Below are 19,162 nucleotides of genomic sequence, written 5' to 3' on the forward strand. Positions count from 1 at the left end.
CATTTCAGCTGGTCATTTTTATTAAGTCTTCAGAGTTTTTCGTTTTACTACACACAACAAATACTTTGATATAATCTAAGATAATAAAATAGTTGAACAACTTTGATTTTTTTTTTGATTTACATTTTTGTATAGAAACAATCTGGAACTCCTCACCTCAAAATGAAGGTGTCTAAAAACAGTGTCGCATCAGCATTGCCTTAAATATTTGTTTGGTGAAAAGATGTGCTTTCCATTCCCAACTGAAATGTGCCTCCATGCAGTCTGTCTGTCTTGGGTCCAAAGCTTAAGGCCTTGGGAAGGTGGCCATGAAAAGAAAGATGGCCACTCTCCTCTCTGTCCTTCCCTTTGTGGGGGACAGTGATTGGAACAGGGTTGTTACAAAAGCCAGGAAGCAAAGAAATCAATCGCACACCTCTAGTCTGTAAGTGTCAAAGTCAAATCAAGTCTTTACACAACAGCTCCCATCTGTCAATGGGAAATTCCATCATGATGGCACAGTGCCTACTGGTCCCCAAATGTTCCTTTCTTCTACTAATCAAGTCAGTTATTATGGATAAACTATGGACTTAAGTTCTCTCTAAAGGCAGGTCCTTCTGTCACACTGAAGTCGTGGCCCTCTCATTATGTTACTTGGAAGCTATGTTTTGGTGCATGGTAAGGGTCTGCCATCCCATAAGCAATGCCTCACCCCACCCCCAAGTCCCCAAAGTGCCTAAGAGTGAAGACCCCATGGAGACAGTGCCTTCAGTGAATACCTTCCCAAAGATGCCCGGGGACTCTGGCCTAGATCATCCCATTGATCTTAGTCCACTCGTAGATGTCCTGTTCACACACTATGTCAGAGTTGATGAGGAGGTATCTGTCACCTACACAGAAATGCTTCTGACAGGCAGCACATTTGAAACACTCCAGGTGATAAACTTTGTCTTTCACCCGCATCGTCATCTCATAGGCACGGATCCGCTTGTCACAGGAAGCACAGAGACCATCTTGGCCAAAAAGCCTGGGGCAAAAAGAAAGAAAAGCTAAGGTACCTGAACAGAAACAATACTGGAAGAAAGGGCCTGGCAGGGGCTCTATGGAGAGTAAACTTCCGGTGTGCCTGGAAGCTAGGAAAAGCTGAACCTAGATGATGATAGATGAGTCTTTCCTAGAAGGCAGAGGGCGGCCAGGTAACACCGTGTTGTGTTTGACTGTGCCTTCCTTTCCTGAGCGCTCTCCTGCCTTCAGCAACCTACCGCCCCCCAGGCCTCCAGGCTGTAGAAGAGACTCTCAGCTGAAGTGACTTGAAATAAGGGACTCTGCATGTCCCTCCCCTTCTAGGGGAGCTGTCACTGTACAAGAGGAGCTGGAATCAGGCCCTGATGACCATTGTGAGGGGGATTAGTTCCAGGAATGAAATAAAATGAATATCTTCCTGAGGCTCCCAAGTTTACCATGTTCCCAGCCACTAATCCCTTGAATTCTCCCCCAAACTGCAAGACCCACCTCCACATGACCATTTACTGGGGCCCCAGCTGCTGGGATAAAGGGAGTGCTGCGGGAGACATGTGGTGCAGTTAATCGTGCTCAGAGAGCCAGGGGACAAACAGCATCTCTCCACAATCAGCGGAAGGTCTTCATTTATGCTCCTCTATGTCCCCTTGGCACAATTCTCTGGGGAAACCTTCTTACATCTAAATTAAGTCTCTCCATAGCCTCAGTGGACTATCCACATTTCAGTGGATATTTCAATATTGGGTGGTGGGGGACACAACTTGGTAGAAGTCAGTGCAGTGGTCCTCAAAGTGCTGGTTCCAGGACCGGTAGCATCTGAATTGCCCAGGAACTTGTTAGAAACACAAATTCTCCACCCTTCCCAGACGGGGGAAGGCCCAGCATCTATGGATTAATGATTCTGATGCTGGCTAATGTTTCAGAATGAGCCTGCGAGAGTGTACTAACACACGGTCAGGAACCAGAAGCGCAGCTTCAAAGTCCACACTATCCTGGAGTACCTCTGTGAATTTGGTTTGGCCTTTGATATCTCTGAATGCAATGGCAGTCATCTTGTGTCATCTGCTTCACCCAGATGTTAGCAGCATCACACGGGGCTGTCAGACCACCAAAGGTCAAGGGCTGAGCCAATGCCGGTTATGTTCAAACCCATCTTGGGGCGTATTCCCAACCGCACCAGTCTTGAGGAAGGATCATTTTCACATGGGGCTGGTACCACGGCATGTTAGCAGGGGGTTTCCACATTAAAACCTTCAGGTGCATGTCAGGTAAAAGCTTGCTCTCAGGAATACCTTGTTAACTTCAGAAAACCAAAAAATCAACTGGTGTGTTCTGGTAGGTTATGGGGGAGGTGAGGACGGTTGCCAAATTTTGCAACATTTGGGCAGAACATAAGGCCAGAAGGAAAGGTGGTCTGGGCAGAAAGTGCATTGTTAGCACTAGCTCATGTCCCTCTGAAGCCTGCTTTCCACTGGAAGATCTCTGAGCAGTTTCAGAGCGCCACCTGGGAGCAAACTCATTAGTGGAGGAGAACGCTTGATTCCACAGTAGCAGATGGCAGAGCTGCAGGTAACGGGAGTATTGGAGGTCACAGAGTGGAAAGGGAGTTCTGGTGTCCTGACTGTTCAGTAAGTTAAATTTGAGGCTGAACAAAGATGCACACAGTGTTCACGGAATGAGACCAACTGCCTGGGTTGTGCAATCCTTAAGAAAGGAGGGAGCTTATTAAAGGAAAGTCAGGGGGTAAATTACAACCCATCAGGCAGCCAATGAAAGGAAGGATAAAGGACTAATATTTGGGAGACACATTCAGGTCCCAGCTCACGTCTAAGTAGCCAGGTAAGCAAATGATACCCCATCTGCAGGTTTCTGTGTCTCATGCTGTAAAGCAAAGGACTTGGAAGTGAAGACCTTTGCAGCCCCTTCCAACTCAGGAACTCAGGTTCTAGCAGTAAAAATAAACTAGGACTTGACACTTAACTTGAGCATTAACCTCTGGTACCCAGAATCAGTGTATTGGGCTGGATATCCCAAAAGCAGAGCCTGAGGTGAGGATTTATATGTGAGTGATTTTTTTTAAGGATGTTCTTAGGGGATAGTAGGGGGGAAACTGGCAGGAAAGGGAGGAAGCCACACCAAGCTGCAGTCCCAGACAGAATGCCTCAGAAAGAGCTTTGGCCCGATTCTCTTAGGACCTCTGGAGTAAAAGTCACATCTCCAAGTCACCCTGGCTCCAGGCAAGGTTCAACACTTTGGGACTCCTGCAGTGTGTGTCCCAGGCACCAGGGTCTAGTGAGAGCTGGAATATTTCTAGCTCTTGCAGGTACTGGTTTGATGCAGGTGTCGGGTGGGGGTTACCACACACAAAAATTGGTACAAACTAGATCCCAGGGGATCTAGGCTGAACCTGGACATTAGTAGCTGCTGTTCGGTTTCCGACAATACAGCTAATGTCGGTTGTGTGTAGGGGTGAGGGGTGTCTCATGATTGTTTGAGGTTAAATATCTGAAAATGACTGTACCAGGCAAGTCAGTCATTGGAAATCCTCACGGGGAGAAGTTATTCTAGGGGGAAGAAGACCTGGAGCCCATCAGAGGATCCACTCCAACTTGCCTTGTTACATATACCACCAGATATGCCAAGAATGGAAATAAGTTCATAGCTAAAGGACTGTCCCTAAAGCAGACAACAATTTTCCTCCTCTGTCAAGAGGTGTCACGTCTTAAGCGTTCTGCTGCCCATTTTAATAACAATAATATAAATATTAAAGGATTGCTGGGAAGCCTGCACTAACGCAGAGTTAATTAACATGTTGCCTGGGAATGTAGCAGGGAGAAGAATTATTTCATGTCACCAAGACACAAGTTAATTAACATCGGGTTCTCCCAGACTATTTTTTTTCACTCCTTTTTGAAAATGGAAAAGATTAACAAGCCCAGGCAGCACTGATTTTATTCTTGAATGTTACATAAAACCGTAGAGATAGGGAGAAACCCGGCTCTTTTGACCTTACTGTATCTGACTTCATTTAATAAGATTCAAATGATTCGGCAGGGATGTAGTCAGGGGCCCAGTGGGAATCATTTACCCGTCTGCTTTCTGACTGATTTGGCAGACTGGGAGTGAGTAAAACCAGGTCTATATTTATTCCAGTTCTATTTTCTTGTGACTTAAAAAAAAGAAACAAAGAAAGAAAATTCAACAAAAATTATGATCATTGAAAAACCTGACTTAATTTTTCAAAACATTACATTTGCAAAGACTTTTTCAGGAATTTTTTTTTTTTTGGAGGGGGAGGTAGGAAGCTGTGGAATTACCTGCAGTTTTTTTTTTTTTACATGTGCCATGCTCTGAGGGCAGACTTAGGGGAGAAGAGCTGCCTTGGCAGCCAAGGGCATTGAAGGCTAAACAAGCTTTCCACAGGCTGGATGATCCTAACGTATTAGGGTTGTGTGTTCCCCAGGCTCTCTGCCATGGGAGGATGGTGAGGAACTGACAGCTACACAGCTGAGCAGATCTGACAGTAGGGGGCACAGAGTTACCTCCACAGCAGCTAATATGAAACTAGAGATGCTAGAACATCCCAGGCAAAGACACTCATTGAACGGCAGAATGTTCACATTGCCAAGAAGATGCCCCAGGGCAGGAGAGATGTCCTCAGCTCCAGTCTCACTTAGCATTACAGACTTCCTATTTTACCCATCCATTCTTCCGTCTCTTTGTCCATTACATTGGAAAATAACTCCTGATACTGTCATGAGGGTAAGTTATAAAAACAGTTAACATCTATTTGATACTCCCATACCAAGCCGAGTACTCTATGTGTGTTAATCCTCACTACTTTCGTGGAAGTAGCTCCTATTTTCATTCATATTTTACAGATGAGGAAATTGAGAGTTATGGAGGTTAAGTACCTTGGTCAAAGAGATGGAGCTATGAAGCAATCGGGGCTGTGAGTCAAACCTCCCCTGACTCCAGGCCCTTCACTCTTGTGTCTGTAGAGTACAACCTTCATATCATGACAGTCAATGCTTGCAGCTCCATGGCGAAAATCTGCTTTCGGCTTTAAAATTTCTCATCGCCTAATACTAATACTGGAGTCATACACATGACTACTTATAATCTACATGTATGTTTTGAACATTAAAATGAGCTCTTAATAACTCATCTCAAGCTTATAAATGAAAACACTCCCAGTTTCCATGATAGTCCCTGTGTACCCCTCCCTAGTCCTATCTCCTGGTCTCCCCCTAGGATTTCATCCCTTGGCTGAATTTTGTGTTTATCCCTCTCTTGCCCTTAAAACTTTAGTATTTTACCACCCAGGACTATGTCTCTGAAACCATGACCTTGGCAGAAGAAGAGCCCTCCACCTTGCCACTCTGTAGGGATAGCTGAGGCTCAGCCTCCACAGCGTGCCCTCCTTGAGCGGCACCTGGGGCTATATACCCACACTGAGCTGTGCCCCAGAAGGTGCAGGGAAGGTACCTGAGATAGTCTCTACGGCACAGCTTCCGGCCCAGCTTGTAGTAGAGGCGCCGCCCCACCTCGCCCAGTCGGCACCCACACAGGTCACAGCTGAGGCAGTCCTCGTGCCAGTACTGGTCGATTGCCTTTAGGAAGTAGCGGTCCCCGATGTTCTGCTGGCAGCCTCCGCATGTCAGCAGGGATGGAGGGATCTGCAGCACCTCATCCACTGGTTCTCTGGGGAGGAGGCCAAGCATTAGGCAACAGTGAGCACTGGGGCTCAGAATTGCTTTGGGTCAGGCAGGGAACCTCCCTCCATTGTCTTCTGACAATATAAGAAGGGACAGGATAGCACATCCCTAGGTCCAGGTTCCAGACAGACCCAGACAGCCTTGGGTTGAGACAGGAAAGAGCTAGACCTTACTGCTTCAATCCTAGAATCTCGCAGGGTACCAAGAGGCAACCAAGCCACCTGTAGGTGGCGCTGGACCCCGACCCACAGCCAGGCATCACTGAGGACAGAACTGCTTCTTCCTACCTACTTTCCTGGTCTTCTCAGTCCTTCCTAGACCCAAGGCACTGCCTAACCCTAGAGGAGGAACTTGGAACCGAAACTGGTTGCCCTCTATTTGGGCATCCAACATCCAGAGTGCTAACGACCTTCAAATTCCTTGTTGAATTCACATTTCCTCTCGCTTGCCCTTCTTAACACACAAAAGCAAAGATGAGAAAGAAAGAAGTAAGCAACCACAATTATGTTAGTTTGCTTTTCATCTTTCCAAAGTAAAAATTCCATCTCCAGATGGAATAGTAGGAATTCTCTTTATTTTATTTAACAGAAATTCTGCATCCCATCCCACTTTCTGAATGAATCCCTGGGAAAGAGAGCCCAGATATTAAGGCCACTGTCAAACTGATGAAGGACATCAATTAGACTTTCTTCACGTGAGAATTTTTACAACAGCAAAACTGATTTGAATAAAATTGATTTAGGAGAGAATATTGGGGAGGGGCAAAAACAATGATCCTAAAGAGAGTGGAAGGCAATCAAACAGAGGCAGAAATCTCCAACGGGCTATTTGTTCATTGTGAGCCTGAAGTAGGTGTTCTTTCACTACAAAGCTGTGCATAGCTGCTGGAGTGACTCAAGAGCACCTGGCTAGCAAGGCTCTGAGTTCAAACCCCACTGCCCCTCCTAAAAATACAAGCCGTGCATAGGGCCTCCTGCTCAGTTTTCCTCACTGGAACCTGAGCACTTTTGTTTTCCATTTTAAAATATGTAACTGCCCCCCAAAAAAGTAAAGGAATTCTAACACCTAGTAGGAGACAGGAAAAACTTAATACTTGTTGATTTGCAATAATTAGCAAGTGTTCTCTGCAACCTGATTCAAATATAAACCTATTTTTAAAAATCTATTATTATTATTATTATTATTATTTTAAATGGACCTTCTTCCAAGTGCGAAATTCCCAAAGGGAATTTCCTCTTGGGTACCCTGGAGCTATAAATCTGTGTCTCCTATTTCTAGCTGGCATTCTTACCAAGTGACCGTGTGTTCTAATTGGCCTGTGCCCACAAACCTTAGCAAGTCATACTTAGGGACGGTGAGACTCAGAGAATCTGTGTTTACAGTGCACTCCGGCAACTTCAGTGACTCTACCTGGGAAAGTATGAAGTGTTTCTATGAATTTTTAGGAATGCTAAAACCAAACAGTTATACTCTGCAGTTAGCAGACAAAGTATAAGAGTATCTTCTTTTAGAACAAGGAAACATGTAGTTCAAGCCAGTTTCTTTGGGGAAAAAATTTAAAAATTTTTTTCTTTGTAGTACTGGGGATCAAACCTAGGGCCTTGTGCATGCTAGGCAAGCACTCTTATCACATATCCCCAGCAACTTTTAGCTCTTATGTTGAGATAGGGTCTCACTAAATTGCCTGGGCTGACCTGGAACTTTTTATCCTCCAGAGTAAGCCTCTGGTGTAGCTGGGATTAAAGGTGAGCACCATCTCACCCAGGCTAAGACTATAAATAGTTTTAAGAATTCACTTGCCTTTTTTCCTTTTTTTACAGAATGTACAGAAGGACTTCCATCCTCCCTTCTGAAAAATTACTAATACCCTTGGCCTTTTCAAGTACATCAATTTAGAATTGCATCTCTTCTCTTTTCACAGCCCATGGTCTGGTCTTACTTTGGGCTTGCAAAACCACTCATGGAACCTCAACCACAACGGATGCCCTGACGCTGATGCTGCCAGCCAACTGTGAAAGAGGAGAATTTACACTTAGCTGGTGCAAAACTGCCTGGAATGAAAATGAACCACTCTTGTTACTCATATGGAAGCAGTAAGCACCACCAATGCATGGTTGGTTCTCTGTTGGTGAATTCTGGCTTTCTGTGTATATGCTTCATTTGCACATGCCTAGGCAGGTCTCTATCCGTATTTGAAGATGGTAGTGACCCCAGTTGGTTTTGAGTGTGCACATCCTGAAGTGTGTGGCAGGCGAGTAAGTCACAGTAGAAATATAAAGCTAAAAGAGATATAGTGATGGCCCGAGAGGCGACAGAGAAGAACAGGATAAGATACTGGCTCCATTTATCTTTCTATAATTAATGATAATGTCACATTATCTTTGGTGGACAAGCCAAGTCAATGACTGAGTGGGGCTCACCCTCAAATCAATATTTGATACTCTCCTGGAGCCTATTCTAAATATTACAGCTGACTATCACTTCAGCCTGTGTTTCTGGGATAATTTCTTGACAATTTCCAAGAAGGTGAAAGGGAGTTGCAGCAATTTCTCAACTGATTTGTCCATCTTCAACTAGAACCTGCCCTCCTTGGGAAAAGTGGAATGTGAGCGCCTCTCACTATAGTAGGAGGCTGCTGTGTTACAAAGTTATTTCAGGGTGTTTCCATTTCCTAGACTCTAGGAAAACAGCCCAAACTTTGGAAAGAGCAATCTTCCTTTAAGAACAAAACACTCCAGATTTCTTCTAATAAAAGGACTAAGTTCTGCTGATGGAGAAGGTGTAAGCACCAATTCATCTAGCTTTCTCCCTTACCGATTACTATGGTCTTACCCAGTTTCTGAAAACTCAGGGCCCAGTTGTAATTTTAGGTTTATTTTTAAAAGTGAACAAACCACACTTTAAATCCATTGTTTGCATGGCCATCTACCTTTTTTTTTTTTTTAAGGAATACGTTTTTCTCCAAAGAATTCAAAGACCAGTCTTTGTTACAACAGAACTAGCTCTTTACAGAGCTGGTGTCTTAACCTTCAAGGCTGGAGAGTGATGTTTATATTCTCATTGGATCATGGTTCTTCCTGTGTTTTATGAGAACACGCTGAGTTTTTATGCTGGTTACTGAGGGTAAAAACCAGGTAAATAAACACCACAGATGACTGAAATTGGAAGGAGGCGGGGTGGGGAAACTTCCAGCAGGAAAGCACAATTCTTTTAAGGCAGGAAAAGAAAAAACAAAACAAATGCCTCTTAAAAGCACAAATGGACAAGTCATTAACCAGCTCCTTTGGTCTTGTGTAACAAATCCCTTCAAAGGATTAGATGGGGACTTCAAAGGAATAAAAATTCAAAACCAGAGAGCTAATGACTCTTGAAAGGGCATTTGCGCAGACGGGAAAATGATACCTAAGACACCCCTTGCTCCCCACGTTAACACCAGAGAATGGGCTGGAGTGTAGGGTGGGAATAGGGGTGTTCAGTCCAAGCCAGGCTCAGCAAACAGATGCAGCACCTGCTCATTAGAGCTCTGGTTCCCTGACCCCAAAGCCTTTGGAGAGTGTGATAAAAACTAAGACCCTCCGCTCCCCAGAAAAATACACTTAATACACAAAATGTTGTGCTAACTTCTCCAGGTTCACAGGTCCCCATCAGGGGTTGACATATATTCAAATTAATTCCGGGTTAACTGCTCTAGAAGTCTCTGGATACAAGCGCGAGCTCGGAGGTGACCAAGCGGACCCCCTCACCGGCCCAACACCCGCGCTGCTGGCAGCCACTCCACTTGGGACCGGGAAAGAGGGTCGTCGGGGGGCTCCGGAGGCCTCCTCTTGGAATGTGCCCCCCCTTCCAGGACCAAATGGACAAAGAGAAAAAGAGGTCCAGAAGGAGTGGGAGAAGGAGCAGAACCGAACCTTGAACACTCCCGGGATTGCACCTGCGCGCCTCCGAGCTCCCCGCGCCTGCTCCGGTGCAAACTTTCTGGCCCGCGGTGGGTTTGGGGAGCGTCCCAGGTAACCCAGAGGGGCCCGCACAGGCGCCGGGCCAACGCCGGTTTGTGCCATCCGCCGCCCGGTCCCTGTCAGTGCCATCAGAGTCACCCACGGGGAAGGGAGAGCCCTGCCCCAGGCAAAGGGGCCAAGGGCATGCTGCGGGCGCGCACCTGGAGCCCCTCGCCGGCCGCCCGCGCCACCCTGCCGCTCCGGGCGCTAGGCTGTGGACATCGTGAGGGATGCAGGGGCGCCGCACTTACTCAGACGGGTCCAGGCTCTTCCTCTCGATGGCCGAGGACATTGGGGAGGGAGGCGGCGTGCCGGGCGGCGGGGGCGCTCCCTTTGTGGCGCGGGGCTGACCGGCTGCGGGGACTCGGACCCCCTCGGGTGCTCGGGCGCCGCCGCCGCCGCTCCTGCGCCTCCTCTTGCTCCGGCGCTCCGGCGGTGAGCTCGCCCCTCCGCGCTCAAGGACAGTCACCGCGCTCCCTTCAAACGCCAAAGAGAGAGAGCGAATCACCGGGCTGCGGGCGCGCCGCGGCCGAGGCGGGGGCCGGGGCGCGCAGCCTGGCCCCGGGCGGCTGCTGCAGCTGCCGCTGCCGCTGCTCAGGACTTAACCTTCCATCCCGGTCCCGCCGCGCCAACGCCGCCGCCGCAGCCGCCGCCGCCGCCCGGTCCCACTCGCGCGCTGTCGCCGGCACCGCGCCGCCCGCGGGGATGGTGCGCGCCCGCCCCGCCGCCCCGCGCCCCTCGCACCTTCGCCTGGGTCGCGGCGCGCGGCTCGCCGCCGAGGGCAGAGAGGGGGCGGCGGCCTGGGGGCGGGGAAGGGACCGTGCGTCTCTCCCCGGGCTTCCTCCTCTCTCGGGAAGGTCTATTTTTCGCTCAGCTTCCCTCTGTCTCTGGTTTCATTTCCTTTTTCCTGATCACGATTCAAATACAATAGAAGGAAATCACATTTAAAGAGACAGCTGCCCGGTCCCCCTCCCCTTTTTTCTTCCTTTTTTTTTTTTTTTTTTTAACGGGGCTCCTGAGGATTAGCAATACAAACAGCAGCAGCAGCAGGACTGACTTGGCTTCTTAAAGGGGCCACCGTCAGAGACTGACAGTCGCTCAGTGAACACCTCTCCCTGGAGAGGAGGCCGTGCTGCCACTAAATCATTCTTCAGAGGTCCCCCTCTTCCGCGTTTCCCTTTTGGGTTTAACTAAAGCTGAAAGTAACCACCCGGCTCAAGCAAGAAAGACAGGACAAGAACGTAAAAATAAGCACCTACAGAAATACAAGCTTTTCAAGTGGCTCTCGCGCGTATCCCGGGTTCGAGGTCTCAGATCCACGATCGCTGTGCGCGGGGGATGTCCCGGACAGCGCGGCTCTGCTGGCTGCGGGCTTGTAGCTGCGTCCACTCTCCAAAAAGGCCACTAGGCGCTGTGCGAGCAGAGAACTCACGGGCTGGGTATGCCTGAGCAGTACTGGGGGCTGCTAATCCCGCAGGGAGGGTGGCGGGGAGGGACCACGCTAGTCCTGGTCTCCTCTCCATCTGCTGGCGGCAGTTCCCTCCCTAGGCATCTTTTAAAGAGTGGTCTTCTACTGCTAGTCTGGCCCTCTGCAAAGTGTCAGTAATATCCCGACCCGAGAAAGTGCTTTTTCAATGATCAAGAACGTTAATGGGAGAGTATTTTGCCCTGGGTCAAGCAAAGAGAAAAGAAGGCAGATCTGATGTGGGGGGTTAGCTTTCTCCTTCAAGCTTGAGGGCAAGTTCTAGGAAGAGAAAGAAATGTAGAAGGGGAAAAGAGGAGGCTCTCAGCCTGCCCTTTCAGGGAGAAAAACTTGGGTTCCCTGGGGCCTCACAGTTCCCTGATAATGTGTTCAGAAATTAGGATTCAGGCCTATTTGCTCATGATGCTAGTCCTCAATCTTGTAAAAAGGAAGCGCCCAAGTACCTTCAGAATCCATAGTTTTACAAGAACAGTCTGGATCACTGTCATAGGCATTTCATTCCCACTTTAAAGATGCCTGGATGAGCTCACCCTGAAAGGTGGTGGTTAAAGCCAGAAGTGAATCCCTGGGTGCCTCATTTTCCTTGTTCAGAGCCAAATCCTCATGGGCTTCCCTATGTATAAGTGCAATTTACTGTTGTCTGCAGATTCTCGTCATTTTCTCCTCTCTATGTCCTGCGACTTGGGTCCCTAGTGGGCATAATTAATATCTGTGGGGGGGGGGGCTCGGGGGTGTCTTTGTGTATGCCTATGTCAAAGGAAGCCATAAAGGGGGGGGGGATCAAATGAAATCTTCAGTAAATAAAAAGACATTTCTCTGATCAAATCCTTGTTTTTAACTTAAAAAAGAAAACCCCTGTAATTTTTAGGCAAGCCTAAATGATGTGATAAATATGTAATTTACCATTCTATAGGTTGTGGTTAACAACTTACCTACTTACAATCAGTCCCTGTAATAGTTAAATGCTGGGACTGTGGAACCAGACTGCCTGGGTTTGATTAGGTTCTTAGGTATCATTAAGTGTGATTTTGAAAGTTACTTAATATAAGGAGGCAGAGTTGGGCAGTGACTCAGGAGTGTGGCTGCTTGTATTCTAAGCCCCCTTTTACCACCCCTGTGAACCTGGCTCCCAGCAGGAGTTTAAAGGCCTAGTATCCCCAACTATAAAAAATAGGAATGATAGAACTCACTGCATAGTTGCTGTAAGGATGAAATGGATTGATGGATGCAACGTGTGGCACATGGATTTGTGACAGAATGGAGACAATAACTGATATGCAATTGCTAGCAGGACACACCTGGCACATATCAAGTACTCATAAATGGCAGATGCTATGTGATACCAAAAGACATCACTGAGGAAGCTAAAAACAAGTTTGAAATTAAATTTAAAGAGGAAATGGGAGGTTAAAAAGGAGAGTTTCTCCAGGGTGGGAAGTGTGGCTCAAATGGTAGAGCACCTGTCTACCAAGCAAAAAGCCATGAGTTCAAACCCCAGTACTGCCAAAAAATAATAAGAATTTCCCACTCAAATTAAAGAACTGTTCCCTAGTCTTAAAAAGCAAACAGAGCAAGATCCCTTCATCTCACCTCTACTGATTTGAAACAAAACATATGTTTTTCTCTCATAACATTCCTTATCTTAGGGACTTGGTACTATTTGTACATGTTTGCTTTCCTTAAATCTCATGAGGTATCACTTTCCTTGCTCCAGTTTTTTCATGGGTTCAAGTCAGTGGCTAAGGGCTAGCAGAGGGGCTCAAGTGGTAGAGTGCCTGCCTAGCAAGTGTGAGGCCCTGAGTTCAAACACCAGTACCCCAAAATAAAATAAAATAAAAGCATTCTTCAAGTCAGTGGTTAAAAAGTATATATCCTTAGGTTCCAAGAAGTAACCCCAGAAGTGGTAACTGAGGGGCATAAAGTTTCCTTTTTATAATATGCCTCTGCTCTGACCTGAGTGTGTAAAGAAAAGACATGACTGCATATGACTTTGGGTCAGTTTCTTATCTTTCACAACTCTTTGGGGAGAACTTTCTTGGAGAAGGTGCATATTTGAAATGGTATCTGAAGATTTCAATTTCACACATAGTGGTTGTAAGAAATAACTGCCTTCCGGTGGGATTTCATATCTATTCAACAGGCAATTAAATCGCTCAAATTTAACATTTAGAATCAAGTCTCAAAATGTGGTTTTATTATGAATAATTTGAAAGCAATCATGACCTTATTGTATCCTCCCATAGCAACTGGTACTTGCCTTATGCAGAAGGGAGATTCAGTTGCTATGAGGCAAATTGAACATGTAAAACAGGTCCTGAGAGTTGAAAAAATTTGCTCTTGGGCTAGTAGCGTGGCTCAAGTGGTAGAGCCCTGCCTAGCAAACATGAGGCCCTGAGTTCAAACCCTAGTACCACAAAGAAAAAAATTTGCTTTTGATCCCTGCCCAGTGGAACTAAAATTTAGTTCCCTTCTCCCCTACTTGCAGATTTTAAATACCCTACAATTTAGACAATTCTAACTTTTCCTTCTTGAATAAGAATGTCAGGAGTTTGAATCAGTCTGTGTGATGAATGTGACCCCAGATGGATTTTTTTCCCCAGTGGACAGTTTCTATTTTTTGTGACTTACTACAATTATTTTCTAGGGAAGAACAGTTTCAAGTGCCTAAGACTACATTCCTTTCCCAAAGTAGACTTCTGATAGAAATGAAAATGCAAATGTCATTGGGAAAATGGCAATGGTGACAATTTACCTCTTTTTTTCCCCCAACCATTAGAAGCTAAGTTGAAACATATGCCTTGTTAGTTGTGACATTCACAAAAATAAAGATCATTTTAAATATGGCTTCAACTCACATGCAAATTTCTTTAAACTGTTCAGTTGTCATAGGCATCTGACTACCAAACTCATTTCAGGGCCAGCTGATAGACGTGTTTCATAGAATGTTGGTTCTATTAGTAACCTTAGTGATAAATAAATCAGCTTTCCTAAACAGTAAAAAGAGCTCCAAATAAATCTTCTTAAGGAAAAATCCATATCAACTGAGTTTAAGGAGAATGAAAATTGCAATCACACCGATGTTGTCCAATCGTTTATTAGCTGTGTATTTTGGGGGAAGTTACCTTACCTTTCTGCACCTCAGTTTCTATAACTGTCACATAGAGGCAGTGTAACAGTAAAGTTCAACGGGACTAGGACTAGGGTCTAACCACAGGGGCTGCTACTCACTGAACAGGAATTTTCAATAGAATTCAATAGGATAATATGTGAAAAAATGGTTTGCACATTGATGATGTACAGAAAATGCCAGGAAATGATAGCGGTTGGTATTACCCCATCTTTCAGAAGTAATCACCACCATATCAGGCAGCAACAATCTCCCAGCCAATCAGGGCATCCGCCAAAGAATGATGAGACTGAAATGAGTCCCAGACATCAGCAGACTTCAAGCTCAGGATTGCCGGCTTTCAGGCAGAAACATGGGACTGTGACCATTTGGGCCCTGGAGAGGCTGTTGACAACTTCACTGCTTCCCTGCTATCCTGCCTGCTTCAGCGACTTCCCTGATTTTACTCATCTGATTTAACCCCCTGCCACCCACCTTTTACAGCTAAGAAAAGAGGCAAAACCAAGTGCTGAAGGAATTTAGCAGAGTTAATCTGGTGGGTCTCAGTGGAGGGAGCAGTAAGAGTGTAAAAGGGCCTCCTTCCCTGTGGGCTTCACCCAACTACAGCAGCTCCGCCTTTATTGACCTTGCCCAATAAAGGTCAATAAACCTCTCTGCTGTGTCTAACCTCTCTGCACTTTAGCTTCCACATCTGTAAATTGGGACTTATACTTACCTCATAGTATTTATAGGATTCTGCGAAATGAAACAGATAGGGTGCTTGGAGAGGGAACCAGAACATAGTAAGCTTCTATGGAAAAACGGAAGTCTACCTTCTATAGGAAGTCTTTTTTGTTTGTTTATGTGCTGTTGTTATTTTGAGACAGGGTCTCTCTGTGTAGCTAAGCCTGGCCTGGAACTCACAATGTAGCCCAGGCTGGCCTCTAACTCAGGCTCCTCCTGCCCTGGTTTCCCAAGTGCCAGCTGTGAAATTCCAGCTTCAGGATATTTGAATATCTGTTGCTAACTCCAATCCTTTGGTGGATAAGGCAACTAAGACACTTAATCAATTGCTCCTTTTTCTACTGTGGCATCCCTCAGACTCTCCCCTGCCTTCTTGCTCTGGTACTGGACCCTGAGTTTATTTGCTGCTTCAAGTTCAAGGTGAGTCACAGCTGGGTGAAGTGACTCACAGAGTTGTCTTTTGTGCTTGGTCTCTGCAACTGTTCTCTGTAGCTAACAGAAGCAGCCCCACCTGAGTGACACACCACGATGTCTGGGACCCTGGAACACCACATTTGAAATCTGAACTCCTTCCTAGGGCTAGGAAGATCCTATCATCTGACTTCTTCTCCAGCGTGTGTATACACACACACACACACACACACACACACACACACACACACACTTCACTCTTTCTGCTTGAGTCAGTCTGGCCCTCTTTCTATTCCCTAAAACAAACCAGGCTACTCTTACTGGATGGCTTTTGCACTTGCTCTTTCCTCTGCCCAAAAGTCTGAGATGCTCTTTCTCTCCAACATTCCATAGCTCCCACGTTCCTCATTCAGATCTCTGTTCAAATGTTTTAACCCCAGGAAGGCCTTTTAAAAATCCTCCTTTTCATTGCTCTCACCACCTTATCTTGCTTTTCTTTTTCTTCCTGGTATCATCGCTTCCTTTCTCCTACCCATGCATTTGTAGGCTTTTTGCTGTTATATTTCGTTTTGACCCTTCTTCGTGTGACAAAAATGAAAATTCCATGAGGGTAGAAACTCTGTCTGACTTGCTCTCAGTTGTGTCTTTAGCATTTAGAATTGGGTCTAGCTCATGGTCATGGCCCTCAGTATGTATTCATTGAATGAATGTACAAATGTCAGTCCTGCTCCTTGTGGCCAAAGCATGCCTGCACAATGCTTTCTGGGTGAAAGTGGAGGAGTTTGAAGGTCTTTAGTTTTCCCTGAGCATAATTTTTGGAAGAATATAGTCCCAGATGCCATTCAGATTTAGGTTAAGAGTTTTATTTGTTGTTTGTTACTTGAGGTAGGTTGAACTCATGAGCTCAAGTGATCATCCGAGTAGCTGGCACTGCAGGCGTGGACTTGGCTAAAAGTTTTGTTTTTGAAAGAGATCAGGCTCTTGGCTCCTAGGAACACTGAGATATAGGTGGTGTCATCAAACAACAAGGCACTGTGACCCATGAGCCTCCACTGCAGGGCCCATTCCTATAAGGACTCATGAGTAGAATGCAGTTGGTCATCCAGGTAAAAGCACAAACTCTGGGGATAGTCAGGCTTGTGTTGGAGTCCTGGCTCCTTTGTGTGGCTTTAGGCAAATCATGTAACAGCTCTGAGCCTCAGTGTCGTCTTGTGAAAATAGGGGTAATAATATCTCCATCGCAGGATTGTAGGAATAAAATGAGATTATGCATGTCAAATGCTTAGCACAGTGATCAACATGGAGTATGTGCTCAATAGTGGCAGCTATTATTAGAATTAATTAAGCAAAGAGGAAGAGAGTTCATCAGGGAGGCTCTTCTTGGCTGGAGATAGATGGATAACGAATTCTGCCATGTAGCAAGGGAGAGTCAACATCTTGGCTGGGGGCCGGGTGTGGGGTCATGCTTTAGCTTTCCTGCTATGGTGACCCTTACTGGACAGGTGGTTTTGATTCACAGAGGCCTAACCCAGCCTCGGGTTCAGGAAAGCAACATAAAAAAAAATGATGCTAGGAGCCTGCCCTGGCCACTGGTTCCTCAGAGTCAGGGGTGTCTATTCTGAGACACTAGACCCCAGACAGGGCTTCCATTGGAGGAAGGAGGAAGGGGGTGTTGGGACAAGGCCACTGATGGGGAAGCTGAGGGCACTGAGTTAGCACGGGAAGGTGATTCCAACGTTTCTGATGATACCCATCCTTATAACCTGTCTCCACATCTTCCTGAGTTATGCATCCCTGTGAAAAGGACCAAAACTGGAGTCCCATCTGTGGTGCATCCTAGAAAGATCCATTGCTCAGGGAGCAAAAACTAGGGACAACTCTAATTGCTTCTTTCTGCCAGTTTTCTCTGCTTCCCTTCAGTCACCTCTCATAGGTCAGTTTTACTGCTAAACTAACCTATCTGGAATACCATTTTTCTTCATTGCCACTACCCTGCTCAAGAATTGCCCTTGTTCCCTATTGCTGTGACTATCTGTGAGTTGATTGTCCTCTTGAGGCCTCAATTTTCTTATTTTTCTAGAGGGAAGAAGTAGACTGGAAGGTTAGAGCTAAGGCTCTGTGTGTGTTTTTGTCATACTAACAGAAGATCAAATTCCCTATTAAGGTGCCCTGTCCATGTTCACTCTGCTGGTCCAACTTTCTTTCTCATAAGCCTAGACTCTGACCCTTCCCATCCAGCCTGTCCTGGGTGTCATATTACTCTTTTCTCCCTATCTGAGAAGTCTGCTTTTTAAAACTTTGGTGCTAGCATAGTACAATGACCAAATGCAGAGTCTTTAATGTAAATAAGCCTGATTTTGAGTCTCTACTTCCCAATTTACTATCTGAGTAATCCGAGGCAAATCTCTGACCTTCAGTGCTTGCAATGATAAAGTAGAGACAATGATAAATATAGGTTAGGAGTAGTAATTGAGGTCGCGTATGCAGTAGGCAAAACACAATGCCTGGCACACAGTAAGTGGCAATGATTACTAGTTAGTTCTAAAACCTCCCCAAGCCTCCCTGCTTCTCCACATCTTGTCCATCCACCTGGTCCCAGCAAAGCTATACTCTGTAGATTTTCTAGTCCCTGAAGCTCACGGTGATGGTCTCTCTCTGGGTTCTCACAGCTCTTGGCTCTAGGACTTGGTTGGGTGCCTCATTAGAGTTCATGTGTGTATAGCATCTTGTCATCTCAAAAGAGGTATCTTAAGTTCTTGGAGAAGAAGGATCAAGATTTTCATTTTTGTTAGCTCTCAGGATACTGATATAAATTTAGAGATGTCAATACTTTCTTCTGAATTGAAGGCTTTAAATATAGCATCCATGTTATTCATTGCCCAATAACTAGATTCTAGGGAGAAAGGCCTCCCTAGAACCAGTATGGATGATGGCTTATTGTCAGTCACCTGGTAAGTAAAACTATAAAACTCTTAGAAGAAAGCACAGATGGAAAGCTTTATGACATCAGATTCGGCAATGATTTCTTGGATATAACACTAATGACACAGGTAACAAAATTAAAAATAGGTAATTTGAACTATCTCAAAATTTAAAACTCTTGGGCATCAAAGAACACTGGAGTGAAAAAGCAAATCATGGGATGGGATAATATATATATCCAAATGATCTGTCTGATAGCTGCTTGACATCCAGAACATAGAAAGAACCCCATACAACTCAACAACAGCAAAAACCAAACAACCCAATTCAAAAGAGAACAAAGAACTTGCACAGACATTTCTCCAAAGAAGGAATACAAATGGCTTAACAAGCACATGAAAAGATGTTCACTGCCACTATTCATTAGAGAAAAGTAACTCAAACCCACAATGGGATACCAGTTTGCATCCTTAGGATGGCTATTATAAAAAGGGGTGGGGAGATCAGGGGTGTAGCTCAATGATAGAGCACACACTTAGCATGGATGAGACCCTAGGTTCAACCTATGGTACTGAAAACAAATACAAAAACAAACAAAAAACAGAAAATAACAAGTATTGGTGAAGATCTGAGAAAATGGAAAACTTATGCATTGCTGATGGGAATACAAAATGGTGCAGCCATTATGAAAGCAGTATGGTATTTTCTCAAAAACTTAAAAGTAGAATTACCATATGATCCAATGATTCCACTTCTCTTTATAGACTCCAAACAACTGAAAACA

General features: G+C 45.6%; 1 protein-coding gene across 2 annotated transcripts; it reads right to left on the reverse strand.

Annotated features, from left to right (window-relative positions):
- Nucleotides 1–2: 2 nt before the first annotated feature.
- On the reverse strand, nt 3–11,120 carry Lmo2 (LIM domain only 2). 2 transcript variants are annotated; one of them, XM_020183560.2, is made up of 5 exons: nt 10,972–11,120; nt 10,457–10,619; nt 9,964–10,189; nt 5,488–5,703; nt 3–1,006 (listed from the first exon to the last, which is right to left on the reverse strand). In XM_020183560.2, exons 3-5 carry the CDS (start codon nt 10,002–10,004, stop codon nt 787–789), a joined length of 477 nt encoding a protein of 158 aa, XP_020039149.1. In that variant the 5' UTR covers nt 10,005–10,189; nt 10,457–10,619; nt 10,972–11,120; the 3' UTR covers nt 3–786. The 2 variants fall into 2 exon arrangements, with proteins under 2 accessions (XP_020039149.1, XP_020039146.1); XM_020183557.2 differs by lacking the exons at nt 10,457–10,619; nt 10,972–11,120 and adding an exon at nt 10,319–10,408.
- Between the last annotated feature and the right edge of the window lie 8,042 nt (nt 11,121–19,162).

The sequence above is a fragment of the Castor canadensis genome, chromosome 1, assembly GCF_047511655.1.
Source record: "Castor canadensis chromosome 1, mCasCan1.hap1v2, whole genome shotgun sequence".
Classification (NCBI taxonomy): Eukaryota; Metazoa; Chordata; class Mammalia; order Rodentia; family Castoridae; genus Castor; species Castor canadensis.